Below are 18,877 nucleotides of genomic sequence, written 5' to 3'. Positions count from 1 at the left end.
ATTAAGACCGAGTCTCTCAAAGCCCTACGTCGGCCACATAAGCCAACCAATGGATATAAAAAAATTAAAAACTCAACTATGACATGTTGCCAAAAAATCTGATATCAATACTTTTCGGCTTATCCAGAAAGATAGGAGTCACACGTATATAACAAGGCAATGTGTTGTGTGTATCTAGATCTATTTATATGCAACTGTTTAGAAAATGTACTAATCCTAAATTATTCTACACAAATATTCACAAGTCTACTTCATGACTTTCTTGGTTCTATCTACGGAAAAGAGACAATTCTACACAATAAGCCCACGCGCTCTACATTACCTCTTCATAAATACATTCTTTTCACAACATTTAATATGAAGTTTTATTGTAGTATTCTGATTTCTTCTATGATTATATAATTATTCCATTCAATTATGGAGCTACATATAACATAATTTAACTAGCTGAACTGATCTTTCATCAATATTACATGATCGTCATGGTTTTCATGAATCTATGAGTTTACATTTCCCTCATTAATTTAAATTCTCAAATTTACATTGATAAGATTTGAATTATGGTGCGGATTTATCGACGATAAGGTCCATAGACTCATTACTAGAGGGATCAAAAGACACTTATCAGTTATCACGCACACAGGACTGTAATCACATCCATAAAACCTTATACTATAACCGGATACCGGTTTAAACAAAGAACCAACATTGAACCACAACCTAAGACATTTTCTATCAAAGTCTTCACATCACGTTCTTTACGCGCGTGAGGTAAAATGTTCAACAAGTTACGTAGGTGGAGGAGAACCTTCGTAATACTTTTTCATTAGTCTTTTCTTCATTTGATTTTGCGAAATTTCTAAATAATTGCGAGCTGCATAATCCCTCCGACTATTAACTTACAAAGTACCCTTTTAGCCAGGCTTTTTCTGTCTTATTTTTTTGTCATTAAACTATATAACCAAACACAAACATCATCTTTCTCCTTCATTTCACAAACTTAAAATTCTCTGTTTTTGTTTCTTCTTCTTTCAAAATCTCAAGCAAAAGAAAAAATGGAGCTATTCACAAAAGGTAACAACGTTAAGTTACGTAGCCACCTAGATAAGTTTTTAGTCGCCGACGATGACCAAGAAACCATCCGTCAAAGCCGTAAAGGAGATGCACGGCGTGCCGTTTGGACGGTGGAGCCCGTCGTCGATAAACCTAATCTGATAAGGTTAAAGAGCAGCCACGGCACGTACTTAACGGCGAGCAACAAACCGTTATTGTTAGGTATGACCGGTGAGAAAGTGACTCAAACGGCGTCGTTTAACAAGCTGATGGATTGGCAAACGCAGTGGGAACCGGAGCGAGATGGGTTTCAGGTGAAGCTAAAATCTTGGTGCGGTAAGTGGATGAGGGCTAACGGTGGAACGCCGCCGTGGAGAAACTCTGTTACTCACGATGAGCCTCATACGTCAAAGACAAAGAACTGGTTGATTTGGGATGTTATAACTATTGATGGTTCTGATCTTGAAAACATGTCTGATGGTGATGAAAGCTCTGTTTCTTCTCCGGTCGGGTCTGAATTCGGATCAGAACCCGGGTCACCTGTTTCTGCCAGGTCTACGAAGAGTAGTATTAGCCGGTTTGCTTCTCTTGGTTTATCTACGTCTCCGAGATGGTCCTCAAAACCGGTAAGTTTGACTAAGTCTTTTATTCAGTGTGCATTGATTAGTTTTTCTTAATTTCTGTGTTTAAATTAAGGCTAATATAGAAATTTATTATTGTGAGTTGAACTTAGACAATTCTGTATATAAGAAATTAGTTGGCATGCATGAACATATGGAAAAAAAGATGAGGATTACCCGTATTAGTATCTACAATTTAAAGAAAATTACATGATCTGTATCATTTCTTTTCTCCACTAACATAGATAATGCTCCACAAGCACACACATCGTTTTACCAACCTAATACCACCAAAATGTATAGGATTTTTTAATTGTATAGTTTTGATTAGTTTATCTATTATAATAGACTATAGTTGAAAATATGACACTTAACAATCCAACTTAAGTTTACTTCAATGATTGAAGGATAGTTTTGAAATGCTTGTAGTAGAACCTCTAAAATGTAACTAAGTGACTGTATATTTCTTACAAAAGCTATACCTAAGGATGATTAAAGAAGAAAAATACGATTATTATTCCTTAACAATAAAAACTTGTACCTAATGGCTTAAGATAAACAAATCTAGTGCCAGTTAACATAAGACAAGTGTAACAAAAAGTAAGGTAAAAAAGTTGGTAGTTATGATTTAGTGATGGAGCATATGGTCCAGGGATGCAATTAGGAGAGTCCCACACTCATGAATTTCCTCTCTTGGTCTTTCTTGCGGGCAAGGGTTTATAGATTTATTTTCTAAATATTCGCTTAAATCCTATCTTTTCGATCCATTCTTTTATGGCATAGGGACACTATTATTTTTGGGGAAAAGGGCATATACTTTTATCTTTTTAATTATTTATTTATATTTTTCAATATTTTCCATTTAATATTGATTTGCTTATACCACATAATTGCTTATAATCTAACTGAAAATCACATATTATTCATCAAGAATTACGTCCATTAGTTCCGATTTTGATCTTATCATAGAACTAAATACGTACTGAAAAATTAAAAGATAATGGAAAAAGTATAGAGTAACAATGTAAAATGATACTTTATTGGGAAATTTGGTTACCTATCTCTATCGTAATTTATTCTCTTCATATAGATTATTATATACATAGCAAATAAAAGTTTACCAAATGTATGTACCATACCTTTTATTATTATTTCAAATGAATCTTCAATAGTCAACATTGACTCCTAGTATTATGTTTAAATCTTCTATGAATTGAAGAATCTGAAATAAACATCATGAATGATTGGAAGATATGTAAGAGAAAATTGTTCCAACTGATAAAAGTTTTCACAAAGTCATTGTAGTAATTAATAGATATATAGAAAAATAAAACACAATTTAAGGCCAATTTTTTTCATCTTCTCCTATAAGATTTAACACCAAATTTTTTAAAGAAAAATTCAAAGCATTGATTTTTTTATATATAATCAAATACAAACTTTAGTTACAATCTAAATCCTGCTTTGTTTCTTGAAAATCTGTTTAAATTAACAATAGTTGGTGTCTTGGAATCCTCGTAATTAACTTTAATCTCAAGATTTACAAACATTACAAAGTAACAAAATCCAAAACACGTGAAACAACAACGCGTTACAAGCTCTAACAAATACTAATAAGGAAAGAAATCCAAATCATAAATTTCTGCTGACGTGGATATTAGATACGCGCTCTAATCCAGCTAGCAACGACTTTTCCAGATTTCTTACCTTACCTAGTCCGCGTAACCGTAAAAAACTAAAAAACCCAATTTAGACCAGTCCAGTGTCAGATCCACCACACATATAAAATAACCATATCTCTCACTTCTTCTTCTTCTTCTTCTTATCACTATTCGCTCATTTCCCCTTCTCTGTTGTTACAGAAGTCGACGGCGAGTAGCTTCAACCAAAAAGAAACACCAGTATCTGTCTCAGCAATGGAATTTTTCCAGAAAGCAAAAGCTATTCGAATGCGTAACAGTCACAACAAGTATCTAACAGCAGACGACGATGAAGAAACCGTAACTCAAAACCGTAACGGATCTACCAAAAACGCTCGATGGACCGTCGAACCGGTTCGTGATTCTTTCCATGTTATTCGTCTTAAAAGCTGTTACGGTAAGTACTTAACCGCTTCTAACGAGCGGTTCTTGCTCGGGGCTACGGGGAAGAAAGTGATTCAGTTGAAACTGAGTCGGGTTGATTCGTCTGTTGAGTGGGAACCGCTTAGAGAAGGGTCTAAGATTAAGCTTAGGACTAGATCTGGTAACTATTTACGAGGTAATGGTGGTCTTCCTCCTTGGAGAAACTCGGTCACACACGACGTTCCTCATTTGTCTGCTACTCAGGATTCGATTTCTTGGGATGTTGATGTTGTTGAGATCTTGACTGATTCCGAATTCAAGACGGAGTCTGCGAAAGCGCCGCCACCGAAGACGACGTCTCCACCGCCGCATCGGAGACCGACGAGTTCGCCGTTGTCGGCTGAGTCTCCAAGGACTTCGTCTTCTCTTTCAGACAGATCCGATTCAGATGTGAGTACTTTTCCTAAATTCCTAAAACACCTTTGGTTTTGTTTAAAATTACAGTTGTACCGTTTTCCGGTTATTGAAAATTTTGATTTTGATTTTGACCAGTCGGTTGAGTCTCCGCCTAAATCTGATGGACGAACCATATATTACCATGTCGCTGACGAGGAAGGACACGTGGAAGATGAAACAACCGTTGGATATGCTTTCACGTTTAAAGGAAATAGCGTGGCGGAGCTGACTCAGACATTGCGAGAAGAAACGTGCATGGAAGACGCTGTGGTGTGTACTCGTAGTCCTTTAAACGGCAAGCTGTTTCCTCTTCGTTTGCAACTTCCTCCTAACAACGGAACATTGCATGTCATTTTACTACCCTCCAGCGCGAGCCTCTAGAATCGACCCGAGACAATTAGAAATGAGTGATTGTGTGATTGTTTGGTGAAGCATATGATATGAACCGTATAAGAAGATAGTAAGAGTTGGTAGTTGGTACAAGACTCGTTGTTACATAGATTGAAAAAAGGCGTCGGCACATGAACCTTGCTTAATCTATAGACTATTTGTAAGAGTTTTGATAATAGGAAGGACTTATAAATTATTTTTTGGGGGAATATAATACAAGTTTGTTTTTGTAAATAAGCGATTTCTTTGTAAACGAACATTTGGATTTTGGGGGTTTATTTGTGTGAGCATGGATTCATAAACAAAAATCATTAATTTCTTATAAGTTATTCACTAGTAAATGGAGATTATGACTCGAATGTAGCCAAATTTAGTTTGGATGACGTGAACAACCAAATCAGAATAATCACCTATCTTAATATAGTGATTTAGTGACCAGTAGACGATAGTTGTGACAAGAAATCTTATAAATACTTTGTTGTCACAATTCACGAATGTTAAAGGGGTTAGAAGTTGAAACTATCTCCAAGTTAAAGTATCCATTAAGCTATCGTTAAACATAAAATACAAATCATGAAGCATACGAAGACCTTAATATCAAGTCATATACAGAATGAATATACAAAAAGAGGAATAATTCCTAATGTATACGTACGATACTACGTTGACGAAAAAAAAAAAAAAAACGTACGATACTACGATTGGAGTTTTCTAATTACTTACAGAATATTTAAACAACATTATGTATCTAGAAGGATCTAGAATAAAATTGAATCTAAAGTACACCAAAAAAGTGGAATATTTCCCAATATCCTAACAACTTTGATAATATCTTAATTTCAAACTGTTTTTATTATGTAACAATACCGTATTTCATTTCTTAACTTAAAACTCATTATTTACATGATATTTCAAAAATTACCTATGTACTTGTCATTATATACATGGTATTTCAAAAATTACCTATTTACATATTACCCTTTTAAATGGTATATTTACTAATAAAATTAAGTATTGCATTTAGGAAAAGAGAGTGCCTCTTGATACAATTTTAAAATAATACAAATACCCTATGTCATTCCAAGTAACTAATAATAAATTGACAAATAATTTTTTTATACAAGAAACGTAATCCACAAAAATAATTTGAAAAAATCTACACAAAATAGTTGAAAATAGAACACTCCTATTTATTTATTTTTTTCCTTTTGTTTTGAGACGGATAATTTCACTTGCATTACTGGAATTTTTCATCAATTATTATATATTTAGCTCAAAACTATCACTACCCAAAAACCAGACGCTTCAACTTATCCCCATTTCTCTGAAAACCCTAACAAATCCTCCTCTTGTTCCGCCACTGCCGCCGCCGCTACTCAACGGTGGTGAATTTTCTATACGGTCAGTTCGATCCTCTTTTTATCGACAATCCTACACAAATCCATAATCATGGCCGCCACTGCTTCCTCCGAAGCTTCTGAAGGACCAGTGATGGGTCTCATCAACAAGCGTCTCCGTGCTCTCCGTAAGAAATACAACCGAATCACTCAAATGGAAGAATCGATTTCTCAAGGCAAAACCCTAAACAAGGAGCAAGAAGAAGTCCTCCGCTCTAAACCTGCCGTCGTCATCCTAATCGACGAGCTTGAAAAGATCCGTGCTCCTCTCTCCGCCGCTGTGACAGAGGAAATCAGCCTCGCTACTCAGCTTAACCGTGCTTCATCCGATCAAACCACCGCATCTGAGCAAAAGGAAGTCACTGATATCCCGCAGGAAGTTAGCGGCGGCGATGATGGCGCTAAGTTGGAGGATCTGGTGAATTTCCTCTACTTTGGTTCACTCTTCGACGTCAAGTCACAGAACGAGTTCACTTCGATAATGTTGACCAGGACTCATGAGAGAAGTTGCTGCTTGTCTTACGATTACGTTACCGATGATGCCACTGATCTCCTCGGCGATCGGGATTTGGATTCTATTTCTCAGCTTTGGAGCCTGATGGTTTCTCGTCCGGTGGATTCAAGCTTATCTCACAAGAACGCTTTGGAGCGTTGTGTTGAGCACGCTAAGCTATGGTTAGCTAATTCCGAGCAGCCAATCGAATCAAACTGCAATACTTCATGTAAAATAAAAATTCCTAAATCTGTTTGTCTCTTACATCTCTGTGTTTTAGTTTCTCTGTGTTGATTACTTAGATTTGTGATGCAGATGCTGCATTGAGAGAGAAGTTGAAGAAGATTATGGCGTCTGACTATTTCACCACTACTCCGGAAATGAAAGCTCCGGTTGATGTGGCGGCTGCAGCTGGTAACTATACTTCTTACCAGGTGCCTGTGGACGTGGAGGCTTCAGGGCATTACCAGCAAAAGGTATCCACTTTAGATTAGGTTTTGTTGATTTCCTGAAGTCTCTGACTTTCATCAAATTGGTAGTGAATTTCGCGGACTAGTTGTTCTGATTCATTACATACTATATAGTTCAGGGCTTTGTGGTATGCAAAGCTCTTACTTAATCTGAAGGAGGAAATTAACAATCACATTTCTTTAGTTGTGGTGAGATTGAGCTTAATTTTCAAGGATTCAGAGTTTATTATTGTTTCTCCTATAAAGTAGAAGATGTCTGAAGTTGAATTATGCAGCATTAGAGTGAGATGTGGTATGAGATCATTAGTGAGTTAAGTTGTTTGGATAGGATGGAGAAGTACATTCTTAATTTTTGATATGGCCTGTTGCTTATTTGATTTTTCGACTGTTCTCTTGGTATTTGGAGAACTCTATCCTGGTTAGAATAATCTTTGTGGTGGGTCTACGATATGAGCTGTCAATATATTTTTGTTTATACATGTGATCGATGTTAACAAACTGTGACAATATGTGTCTTCACTGTAGTGAATGTTGACATGTTTCGGTGTGTCTCATTATATGAATTAGAGAACATAAATCCCTCCCATGTGGTCTCTAATGATTTATGTGGGTCTGATATTCCCTGTTTACAGGAAGAAGATGCATCAAATTCCAAAGAAGTAGAATCAGTTGTTAATGATCAATCTCAACAAGATGAGCATCAAAAGGTAATCCAGTGAATTGTAGAGCTCGAATCATCTTTCAATGAGTTACTCAAGGATGAATCTGATGATATTGTTTTGTTGTGAAGGTTGAGTTAGTGACCGAAGGAGAGGTGGTCCATGGACAGCAAGAACAGGGCTATACTCAGGTGGGAGGAGCAGAGAATGCTAAAAGAGACTATGTGCCACGTGGGTCTTACCAGAACCAAAGAGGTCGTCGAGGTGCTCGAAGAGGTGGTGGTGGCTATCAGAATGGGCGAGGAGGACGAGGTGGTGGTGGTGGCTACCAGAATGGGCGGTACGAATCTTATGATCAATCTGGTGGAAACGGTTATCAAAGGAACTACTACAACAACAGAGGAAGGGGACGTGGTGGTGGTGGTGGTGGAGGAAATGGCCATTCATACAACAACTACCAAGACCCCAATGTTGCTGTTGCGTCTTAGCTTTTGTGCCTCTGTCTTTTGGGTGCGTCTCTTTCATTATCTTGCGTTTATGCTATAACGCATATAAGCCTAATCTCGTGTTTGAAACGTTTGACAATGGCTCGGTTATTGCTATGAACTTTTTTTTTTTTTTTTGTGGCCATCAATTTTATCGTCTTCGACATGTCAACTATTGATCTTTTTTCCATGAAAGCGATAGTTAAATAATATTATAAGATATTCAAACAGCAGGAATAATTAGCATACGGATCCTAACTTGGAGATTGATCGTGTCTCTGGTTTGGTTCGATGTCTAGAAGAGACTTCTCCTCATTGAAATCTTCAATTTGCGAACCGGCTTTATACTGGTATCTATGGGCACAGTACCAGAAATACACAAGGTTAACCACACCCAAAACGGCAATCAGATAGTAGAAGTAGTCCAACTTCCCTCTATCAAGGTCCTTGTTCAGCCAGTCAGGGTGGTCTTTTGTGCCTGAGACTTTATGCACGGTGGTCACCAGCAGACTGCTCAGATAATTAGCTGCAGCAAATGAGAGTGGAAATAGCGAATTCGCTATGCTTCTCATGTGCTCTGGAAACTGACTGTTGAAGAACTCGATCAGTCCAATGAAATTAAATGACTCGCAGAGCCCCATCAGAATCAGTGGCAAAGCCAGCCAAAACACCGACATTTGAGTCATTTCAGTAGCCCGTGTCCGCCTCACTCCCTCTACAAACCCTGCAGTGAACATGGAGAGAATGGCGAAGACGATCCCTATCCCCATCCGTTGAAGGAGAGTGACCCTGAACTTTCTCATTCGCCAAAGGAACGGGACTAAGAGGTGTTCGTAGATAGGCACCCAAATGCCTATAGTGATGTAAGAAATGACGGTTATGGAGGCGGCCGGGATCTCAAAGTGTGGACCCATGTGTCGATCCATTTTTGTAGCTTGAAAGACCATGAAAGTTGCTTGCGTGGTCATTGCAACGATTGAAATTATTCCAGCAGACCAAACCGGAACAACTCTGATCAGGCACTTGACCTCTTCAACTTCTTGGATGCTACATAGCCGCCACTTATTTGCCGGAACTCCTTCAGATGTAAGATCACCGTCTAGTATCACCGCAGCTTTGTCCAGAAACCTAAATATAACCAATAAATTACTAACTCAATTGCCTTTCAAAGACCAATCAAACTTAAATGTTTCTAAAAGTATACGATGTAAATACTTGAATTGGTCAGTAAGAGGTAACTTGGATAACACGCCAGGTTTCACCGGCGGCTCATAATACTCCTCAGTCCCATCGTCCACAAGCGAAATTTTGAGGTCCCGTTTCTTACGAGCTGCCACGATGACCCGAGCAATACCAGAGAATACACTACCTTCCGGTTTGACATATACGTAAAACCGCATACCGACAAAGAACAGAACCACTGCACAAGCCATTAAACTAGTCGGGATGCTAAACCCGATGACCCAACTGACAGTCTGTAAGTAGACCACAACGGTATGCGAAAAGATGAGAACCATAGTTAAGGTCAAGTAGTACCAATTAAAGAAACTGGCCACTCCTTTAAGGCCTTGCTCTGTTCGTTGGTCAAACTGATCAACTCCGAATGGAATGCTGCAAGGCCGGATTCCGCCGCTACCGATGGAGAGAAAGCCGAGACCGAGGAATAGAATCCCGAGCTGGAGCTTGTTCGGATCGTCGCATTCGTCTGGATGAGGGTTGTTGCACGGTGGTGGGTGGAGTTGAGGCAGGCAGGCGGTGAGTGTCACCGTCATTAGTCCCTGTTTGGATTTATTACAGATTTGGTTGATTACTTATTTATGGAATACACATCGAGCAAAAGTTCACTTTATAGCATAGTTTTTTTTTTTGGGGTAAAACGTTACAATTATTTGTCACAAGTCTCACAACTCCAATGTGTTACGTAAGTTCATTAATAAGAAATGGTATTTGCTAATGGAAAAAGTTAGCTAGCTAAACTTTGAGAAAGATTAAAACAAATGGCATTTTTGCTGTTTTAGTCTACACTCTATAGCTTAGTGATATATTTGCCGTCTTATTTTTTTCTGCATTATGTATAGAAATTGAAAACCAAATATTTACCTTGTTCATTTGTCAACATTAGGTCTTATCACGACCAATTTTTTGTGGGTTGATATAGTTATTCAGTACTCCATTTTAAGCTTATAATCATGTGAACGTTTGTATAATTGTTTGAAATGAAAAATAGATATAGAGAGAACGTACTAGAATTGAGAAGAGGGATGCGTAAGCGATGGTCTTGAAACGGCCAATGTAGGCGTCGGAGATTAATGCGCCGAGGAGTGGAGCAAAGTTAGTGAGACCCATCCACAAGTAGTATACGTTAAAAGCTTCTACTGGCTCCATGTGAAACACATTCCTCAAATACAACATAAAATTTGCTGATACTCCAATCGATCCTAACTTCTCCAACGTCTCATTACCTTTATTCTCATCATTTAGTAAGTTTTGGTCTCAGCAGATAATAACATATATATGGTGTCCAAAATATGAAGCATCTTTTATTATGAATGGATGGTTCTGGTATAACTTAAGTTGGACCGTTAAATACAAATATTCAATTAATGTATAAACTCAAGATCTGTCTGAAACTTATAACTGTTATATGCAAAGGTTTATGCCTAAACAAAAACTTGAAACGGTCGAAAATATAAACTTGAAATCAGATAATTTGATTTCTGATTCCATTTCTATTGCTACTATATATTTTCTTAGATTATTGAATTGCATGACTCGCAAAAGAAGTTTAGTGTGCTCATGAGTCATGATATTAGCATGGTGTTGGACACAACTACCGATTAGGAAAGAAAAAAGTGATGGCATATCATTGTAGGTATTGTCAATGAAATTTAAATTTAGAGAATCATAGTTATGAAACGTATATATTTTTAACTTTGATTGACTGTTTGTTATCTTTAGATATCAAGAAAATTGATATATGAAGAAAAATGTGTTTTTTTTGGGGTGATATTTCAAGAAAATGTCATATTGTGTAAGTACTCTATCTAAAACAAACAAAGATGTGAATTACAAGACAACAAATACCTAATCATAAATCGATAGAACCTGAAAGGCATCAATGTGGTCGGTCCACCATAATTTGTTAAATGCATGGCTAAAATGGCTATTCATTTAATAGTTTACCATGTTTAGATATATTTTTTTGAATGGACCATATGAATATTTGAGGCAAATGGAAGATTAATAATTCTCTTCAAAGAAAAAAACATTATTGGAAGAAACGAAATGGAAAGAAAGAACATACCTAGGATGAACGTAATGGCTCTCCAGCCTCCAAGTTTTTTCTCTGGCAAAATTTTCCGATTCTCAACAACTCCCATCTCCGGCAACGACGATGAGAAAAAGCTATGGGAAAGGTTCGAACAAGTAACAACAAGATGAAGAAGATGTTCTAAAAAAAACCAAAAAAAATGACTAAGAAGATGAATTGTGTTTTTTCTTCTTCTTATGAACAATCTCAAAGTTTAGAATATACAGGAATATTTTGAAGTTGCTTTTTGGGTGGAATGGTGTGATCAGAAACAATATATTCTGACTAAGGCACTATCCACACACGGCACAACTTTTCAACTGGAAGATGAGGATGATTTCTTATTTATAGACACAGATTGAGAAAGAGAGCGAGAGAAGAAAGTTATTCTCTTTCCCTTGTTATTACACATATAAGTGTGGATCTCGTTTCACTTATTAGAGGTTAAAGTGTAATGTTATAAATATATATAAGTTTATTGACAATTTAAAATGTCTTATTTGAATGGTGAGTTGAATAGACTTATATATTTGTATGTTTCCAAGTCCAATTTTAATTTACAATTAGTAACACAATTAATCATCTCGTAAAGTTTATGGTATATAATAGTAGTGTTGTGGGTGGCTATAGCTGATGATATTTCTATTTAGTAAATCAAATTATTTGATATATATATAATCATATTATCGGTTTTGATGTGATTTCCGACCAAAGAAATGCTCCACACAATCACACATTCCCTCAAGAGTCTCTAAACATTTCCTAGGCAACCTAAAAACTGAACACTAGAACTTTGCAATGCTAGAGATCATACAAGTTATAAATAACAGGAATACAAATTTGATCATAAAAGTTGTATACCCTTTTGAAAATACTCAAAATTACACAAGGAATGCAAGAACATTATTACCTTATCAGTTCATTATACACGTTAGCTGATTAAAATTTCAGTTCACGAATCTTTCGAGATATGACTCAAAAAGATTCTTATAAAATGTTTATAATTCACAAAGTTATAACAAAAATTTTAAAAGATTTCGAACAATAAAATCAACAATCGAATGAGAATAAAACAGACCAAAAATGGGCCTATAATCGCTGCCAAAAAGGGCCCATCATATAAAACTGCGATTTTGCGCCCATTTTACCGCAAGTAAAAATAATGATGTTAAACAGTCAAATTGATAAAAAGACTAGAGAAACATAAAAATGAGAATCTAAAAAGAAACTTAACAGCAACATTGATGATCTTAAGAATTCGATTAACGTCCGAATAAAGCATACTTCTTTCATTTTCGGAATCAGATTGAAATATAAAGCTTTGGTTTTTGTGCGGTCACATGGCTTCTTTAGATTACTGGCTGGCTTGATCAAATCACGTACTAGCTAGTGGATCACTTTTTCCCAGAAGGTTTTTGTTCGTTGCTTGGTATTACCTCTTCTTCTTCTTCTTGATGAAGGCCGCGTGAATAGAGCGCACACAAAGTGTTCGTCGAAATGCTCCAACCATGGTCTCTATCAACTCCGGCCCCATTTCATCTTTTGTTTCTCGCTATTCGATGATTGATTCCGATACCCTTTTGCATCTTTCTTCTTTTGGTTCAACTTTTAATCCCAATTATAAGGCCAAAGCTTGCATACGTTTTGCAAGAAAAGTTTGTGGGTCTACTGTTCTAGGGTTTCTTGAGGTGAAGCCGAGGAAGAAAAGTTGTTGTTCTCGTTGTAATGGGGTTTCGAGGATGTGTAATAAGCGTAATTTGGGTTGGGATAGCGAGGGAAGTAAGGATCTTGAAACCGAGATTTTGGAGTTTATGAAGAATTCGGAGAAACCTGGGATGTTTCCGAGTAAGAAGGATTTGATTCGTTCTGGAAGATTTGATCTTGTGGAGAGAATTGTAAACCAAGGTGGATGGCTTTCTATGGGATGGGATTTGGATGAACAAGAAGAGAAGGTCCGAGTAAATGAGAACGTGACGCCACAGGATTTACATATCGAGAAACAGCTTCCTAATTGTAATTCTCCAGAAATGGATAAAACTTTGAATCATGGAGATCTTGATCTTTCCTCAAATCTTTCATCTTCGACAGAGTGAGTAATCTAATTTACAGTTCTTAGTCTGTGCATATATTTGGTCTCTTGAAACACCTTTTTTGGATGTTAACATTGGTTCTGTTTTATTAGACAAGTGGAATCTAGAAACGATAGTGGAATTGAAGGCATTTTGACCAGATTGGAGAAAGAAAGGAATTTGAGTCTAGGGATTAGCGTGAGGGAGAATGGGAAAAGCAATGGTGCCATGCATGATATCTCCCCAAATGGTTCAGTTCCTTGGTCTTCCAGGATTGTGGTATGTTTTTTATCTGCAAACTTTGCTGTCCAGTATGCAAATAATTCTGATGAATACGTCCTGAGGTGTTGCCTACATTTTTCTAAAGACAGCTAGTGAAATTCAAGAAGTCGACGGCAGTAGAGGCTCAGGTGAATATGCACAAAGTAGGTATCAAGGAGCCAAGTCGGTTTCAGGAAAGCCAGGCTTAAGCGATTCACCTACGTCAGAAACATGGAGGACGTGGAGTATGAGAAGAGCTGGATTTACTGATGAAGATTTTGAAGGTATGGAGTGACTTCTGTCTTCTGCCATATAAAGACTTTATAGTAAAAATATCTAAAGCCTTAATGTATAAATGGTACAGCTGCTGAAATTTCCTCCAGTGGTTTGACTGGTGTGAAGAAAGATGATACGAAGAAGGATTCTGGTGATAGCATGAATGGGAAAGATAGAATTGCATCTTCCTCAGAAGATGTAAATAAAACTCATATCAAACACCGTCTTCAACAGCTCCAGTCAGAACTTTCTTCTGTTCTTCACTCCCTTAGATCTCCTCCTGATAAAGTTGTGACAAGTAAGGTAATTGTTTGACCAGATGGCATCTAGAAACATTTTTACTATCAAACTAGAAGTGATTGCGATTTGGCTTAGTTTTGGTTTCTGATTTCGTTTAGGATAGTGAGACAACTGCTGGGAACTTGGAGAACCTCTCTGATGATTGGGAGTACAAAGAGAATGAGATCATACATGCCCAAAATAAGTTGCGGTCTACACGAGCAAAGTTGGCTGTTCTTGAAGGAAAAATGGCTATGGCTATAATGTATGCTTTACTCATTACTTTTGTGGGAAAAGATAGCAGGAATCTTAGGCTATTATCTCTCACATTGGTTAATTTTTTTCTTCTTCTAGAGATGCACAGAGGATTGTACGGGAGAAACAGAGAAGAATAGATCATGCTAGTAGAGCTTTACGATTACTTCGAACTGCATCCATAGTGTGGCCTAATTCAGCCTCAGAAGTTCTATTAACGGGTTCATTTGACGGTTGGTCTACCCAGGTCAGTTCATATCGATTTAAAAATATGGTTAATCTCGATATCTGGTGTTCCGTTGAAGTTGACATAAAGCCATCCACTTAGGAATTGTATTGCTCTCTTTTGATGTTTTTGTTCCTTAATTATATCATTAGTTAATTCATTATATGATTTTACAACCAGAGGAAGATGAAGAAAGCTGAGAACGGAGTCTTCTCTTTGTCTCTAAAGCTATATCCTGGAAAATATGAGGTTAGATCATTCTATTAACATTTTTCCCCCATTCACGAGGCAAACTAAAATCTTAACCTTGCTATATTTTCCTTACAGATAAAGTTTATAGTTGATGGCCAGTGGAAAGTTGACCCGCTTCGACCCATTGTTACTAGTGGTGGATATGAAAACAATCTGCTAATCATCTCTTGAGGTCAAAGGCAACAATATTTCTGAACTAATCCCACCATCGATGTAGCATGAGCTGAATCAGTAGGGTTTTAGTTTTTCTTTAGGAATTTCACTTTCATGTAGGGTAAGGTAGGCAAGTAAGCAGTAGTACTAGGTTTTATCTTGACAAAACAAGAAAGTAAGAATGATCTGTATATTGTACTATACGACCACTGTGGTCCTCTGACAAGAGTCACAAGAGGCATGTAAACAATTGGCTTATTGCATTGTACAATTTTACACATTAAGATGGCTATGACGAGGTTGGTGAAAGCTCTTGTTTTCGTTTTACTGCATAAGTAAATCCACTTCCGCAATATACTTTGATCTCTTTCGTTCGCAGGTCTATACTTCCTAAGCTCACCAATTCAGGACTGGTTTGGTCATTGGTATTTCCAAGGCCTAGCTGACCATGTTCTCCCCATCCCCATGTCTTAACTTCTCCATTCTCTGCAAGACATTCAAAGGTTGTTTGTTTTATATTAGCTGAGTGTAAAGAAGAAAGAAATAACAGAATTGCCCCTCCCCTTTTACCTGTTACGGCAGCAGAATGCTCTGCTCCTGCTGCTATCTGCATAACTTTAACTCCATCAAAATCCGGAACTTTCTCAAAGAGAGCTTCAGAGGAATCTATTTGCAGTTGTTGCTTCTCAGGTTGTTTATTAAGAGTGCTACCAAGCTTGAACACCTCACCATCGACTGTTCAACAAACCCACAGGCAGATGAGAAAGGTTCAGTGAGCTCTGGAAGGTAATCAATGCATCTACGCAGAAATTACCGGTCAGTAGTAAAGCATGATTCCATCCTACAGCAACTTCTCTGAAAGATAGAGGTGAAGGCAAGCTCTGAGGGGCATGAACATCAGGGCCGCCGCAGAATCCTCTTCCCCAACTGAAGAACTGTCCATCAGCTGGTCAGACAAATCAGAAGGCGGACAGGTTAACATAAGATACACATAATTCGATTGATCAATGAAACGGAACACGAGAGTTAAGGGTTTACCGGATATAGCTGCACTATGATCTCCATTAGCTGATATACGAACAACCTCAACATCTTTTAATCCAGAGACAACACAAGGAAGATTTACTGATTTTATTCTGTCTGATGAGAAACCTAACTGTCCACGTTTTCCAGATCCAAATCCACACACTTGATTCCCTGAAGAACACAAGATAATTCAAATGGAGAAAAACACTTTTCTCGCAAACCAGTGTTGTATATGAGATGTTACCTGCAAACAAAACAAGTGAGTGGCGCATACCACAAGCTACCATCTTCACACTGTCATTGTTAAAGTGAGAGACTTTAGCTGGAGTGCTTAATGACAAGGTATCACCATGACCAAGCTGCCCAAACGAGCCATTGCCACATGTGAAAATACAACCAGAATCTACACTCACACAAGAACACAAAACGGAGATAGATCAAGCTCTTGGTCTTAAATCAGTTACAAAAATCTATTAATGTTTACCTGAAACAAAACCAGAATGACTCCATCCAGCAGCAGCTTGAGTAATAACAGAGTCGTCAAAGAAAGATACAAGCTTTGGCAAAGTAATGTTGAGGATGTCTCCATGTCCTAACTGACCAGAGCTTCCTCTTCCCCATGTGAAGACTTTACCACCTGCAAAAAGCATAATTAAAATGTTTACTTGGACTAAAACCAACAACATTCCTTTGATCAGAGAGATTTTGGGAGGTTTACCAGAAGTCAAAGCGATGACGTGAGCGCCGCCACAAGCGAGCATTGATATGGAAGGAAGTGATGTCAGAGAGAGAAGCTGCGGAAGAAGCTCGTCTTGCAGCTTTGTCGTCCCTAACTGTCCGTCCGTACCAGCACCCCAGCTCCATACTTGTTCTTCTTCTTCTTCATCAGCTTGAGTCTCACCGTGTTCGGCCATTCTTTCAAACCGCTTCTGACGGATTTCTCAGTGGAATCAATCAATCTGGGTTTGTTTTAATTGTTGGACGATACACCGTGATTGAAATCTCGTGGCTAGTTCTGTCTCCGGTTGACCTGGTCGTGACACTTTCTAATAATCGGACACAAATACCACGAAATTTGAACCAAAGTGGCTGAAACGATGCCGTAGTGAAGTTTATTAGGGTTTTTGGCTTGGGGATTAGATTCTACCAGGGAATCGAATTGTTCATGTGAAGGAAACAGAGTCTGAATTTGATTTGTAACGGTTTACAACGCTATGTAGCTGTACGGAGACTAGCATCAACTATTAGCACGTCCACAAACGTATGGCTTGCTTATGGCAATGAAAAATCAACCAAACCAGTAACCGGATTAAGAATTTTTGTCGATTTTTACTTGCCGGTTGAGTTTGAATCTTCTACCCATTTTGGAATCCTTCTCTTTCTTATAAGTTACAATCATACAAATAAACAAAACTCAACTCATTTCACAACATTCGACAACTGAGATTACCAACAGGATTAGCTAAACTCATAAAATTGCCAAAATATGTAAAAGAATCAAAGTTACTATAATTGTAGTAGAATGGTGTTAAACGATATCGTCGTAGGTTACTATATTTCTCTGTTTAACTTCACTTGTCGTCGCCGGAGATGATATCCCTCCATCTCCACTAATTCCTTTAGTATTATCACTTCTCGGATTAACAATAGCTGACGCTAACCTACTGCTTCTCCCATGTTTTCTCAAAGGCATCACAGGTCGTAAAAGCTTCGACGAAAACGACGACGTTCTCTCCTTTCCTTCTCCCGCCGTCACACCTTCCTTCCACTTCACCAATGGATCCGTCGCCCAAACCACCTCCAACTGCAACAAACAATTACCCAATCAAACCCTAGTTCCCAAATTTTAAACTGGTAATTAGATCAAATCGATGAAGCGATCGAGTTACCTTTTTGGAATCGATGGAGATACCGAAAGAAGGCTCGTGACTACCAGCAATGGCGGCTTCTGCTGACTCGGCGGTTCGATACGAAACGGAGCCAATTCCGTCTTTATGGATTCGGATTCGGGAGATTGAACCGTAGATCTCGAATCGAGATTTTAGCTCCAGAACTGAACAGTTGGCGGGAAGTCCCATAACTACCAACGCCGGTGGCGGCGGAGGTTTGGTGATCGGTTTGTCGATAATCTCATCGTGCTCCGATGACGAAGGCGCCCATGGTCGCCGGCGTTTCGAAATTCGCGCCGGTGTGTGACGGTTTGTGTAGGGTTTATCTCTCTTGCGGCTCATACTCGAACTTCGCTGTGTCACTTCAATTTTTTTCTACCTTTGAAAATATAGAAATTAAATTGGGGTTAAGCTAAATGGGCCGGATTAACATAGCCTCAAGGCCCACATAGTAACTGGACTGTCCATCCGAGTGTATAACAGATAGGTAGCGGACCCCACAAAATCCACATTTGTTAACCCACACACATATTGCCGCGTGTCGTTAGATGAACTCCGGCAGGAGTTTACATGTGCGGAGCTCGCAGGTTCTGTGACGTCAGATATTTGGATCTGAGTCATCTGATCCGCACACGTGACTTTCAAAGGTTCTTGTCTGAGTTTTGAACATCTTCCATTGGTGGTGGTTCGGATAAAGATTTGTTGTGATAAGGTTTATATTATTGCATAATGGTAATATATATTATCAGCATACTGTATATATCAAATAGTGCCAGTCCTTTTCTCAAATGAATC

The 18,877-nt window shown here is 38.0% G+C and overlaps 6 protein-coding genes across 7 annotated transcripts; 3 read left to right on the top strand and 3 right to left on the bottom strand.

Moving 5' to 3' along the window:
- The first annotated feature begins 761 nt into the window (after positions 1 to 761).
- Positions 762 to 5,045, top strand: AT1G27100 (Actin cross-linking protein). Its single transcript, NM_102472.4, has 3 exons — positions 762 to 1,679; positions 3,536 to 4,186; positions 4,289 to 5,045. The coding sequence occupies exons 1-3, from the start codon at positions 1,056 to 1,058 to the stop codon at positions 4,571 to 4,573; spliced, it is 1,560 nt and encodes a 519-aa protein (NP_174030.2). The 5' UTR covers positions 762 to 1,055; the 3' UTR covers positions 4,574 to 5,045.
- A 715-nt stretch (positions 5,046 to 5,760) lies between these two features.
- AT1G27090 (glycine-rich protein) lies at positions 5,761 to 8,377 on the top strand. The gene is made up of 4 exons (NM_102471.5): positions 5,761 to 6,701; positions 6,788 to 6,948; positions 7,575 to 7,649; positions 7,733 to 8,377. The coding sequence occupies exons 1-4, from the start codon at positions 6,032 to 6,034 to the stop codon at positions 8,087 to 8,089; spliced, it is 1,263 nt and encodes a 420-aa protein (NP_174029.1). The 5' UTR covers positions 5,761 to 6,031; the 3' UTR covers positions 8,090 to 8,377.
- On the bottom strand, positions 8,225 to 11,804 carry NRT1.6 (nitrate transporter 1.6). Of its 2 annotated transcripts, NM_102470.3 has the most exons (4): positions 11,391 to 11,804; positions 10,331 to 10,548; positions 9,302 to 9,864; positions 8,225 to 9,214 (listed from the first exon to the last, which is right to left on the bottom strand). In NM_102470.3, exons 1-4 carry the CDS (start codon positions 11,464 to 11,466, stop codon positions 8,341 to 8,343), a joined length of 1,731 nt encoding a protein of 576 aa, NP_174028.2. In that variant the 5' UTR covers positions 11,467 to 11,804; the 3' UTR covers positions 8,225 to 8,340. The 2 variants fall into 2 exon arrangements, with proteins under 2 accessions (NP_174028.2, NP_001321840.1); NM_001332743.1 differs by lacking the exon at positions 11,391 to 11,804 and having other exon boundaries at positions 10,331 to 11,033.
- Positions 11,805 to 12,629: 825 nt separating this feature from the next.
- Positions 12,630 to 15,472, top strand: AT1G27070 (5'-AMP-activated protein kinase-like protein). The gene is made up of 8 exons (NM_102469.5): positions 12,630 to 13,485; positions 13,579 to 13,744; positions 13,833 to 14,010; positions 14,091 to 14,305; positions 14,401 to 14,546; positions 14,636 to 14,783; positions 14,943 to 15,011; positions 15,090 to 15,472. The coding sequence occupies exons 1-8, from the start codon at positions 12,905 to 12,907 to the stop codon at positions 15,183 to 15,185; spliced, it is 1,599 nt and encodes a 532-aa protein (NP_174027.3). The 5' UTR covers positions 12,630 to 12,904; the 3' UTR covers positions 15,186 to 15,472.
- Positions 15,457 to 17,223, bottom strand: AT1G27060 (Regulator of chromosome condensation (RCC1) family protein; the record flags this gene model as incomplete). The annotated part of the gene is made up of 7 exons (NM_102468.2): positions 16,912 to 17,223; positions 16,678 to 16,830; positions 16,438 to 16,596; positions 16,206 to 16,364; positions 15,982 to 16,113; positions 15,738 to 15,902; positions 15,457 to 15,653 (listed from the first exon to the last, which is right to left on the bottom strand). Exons 1-7 carry the CDS (start codon positions 17,105 to 17,107, stop codon positions 15,457 to 15,459), a joined length of 1,161 nt encoding a protein of 386 aa, NP_174026.1. The 5' UTR covers positions 17,108 to 17,223.
- Positions 17,224 to 17,413: 190 nt separating this feature from the next.
- Positions 17,414 to 18,477, bottom strand: AT1G27050 (homeobox leucine zipper protein). The gene is made up of 2 exons (NM_102467.6): positions 18,083 to 18,477; positions 17,414 to 17,997 (listed from the first exon to the last, which is right to left on the bottom strand). Exons 1-2 carry the CDS (start codon positions 18,422 to 18,424, stop codon positions 17,722 to 17,724), a joined length of 618 nt encoding a protein of 205 aa, NP_174025.4. The 5' UTR covers positions 18,425 to 18,477; the 3' UTR covers positions 17,414 to 17,721.
- Between the last annotated feature and the right edge of the window lie 400 nt (positions 18,478 to 18,877).

The sequence above is a fragment of the Arabidopsis thaliana genome (genome assembly GCF_000001735.4).
Source record: "Arabidopsis thaliana chromosome 1 sequence".
Classification (NCBI taxonomy): Eukaryota; Viridiplantae; Streptophyta; class Magnoliopsida; order Brassicales; family Brassicaceae; genus Arabidopsis; species Arabidopsis thaliana.
Note: the sequence above shows the minus strand (reverse complement) of the source record. Positions and strands in the feature narration are given on the sequence as shown.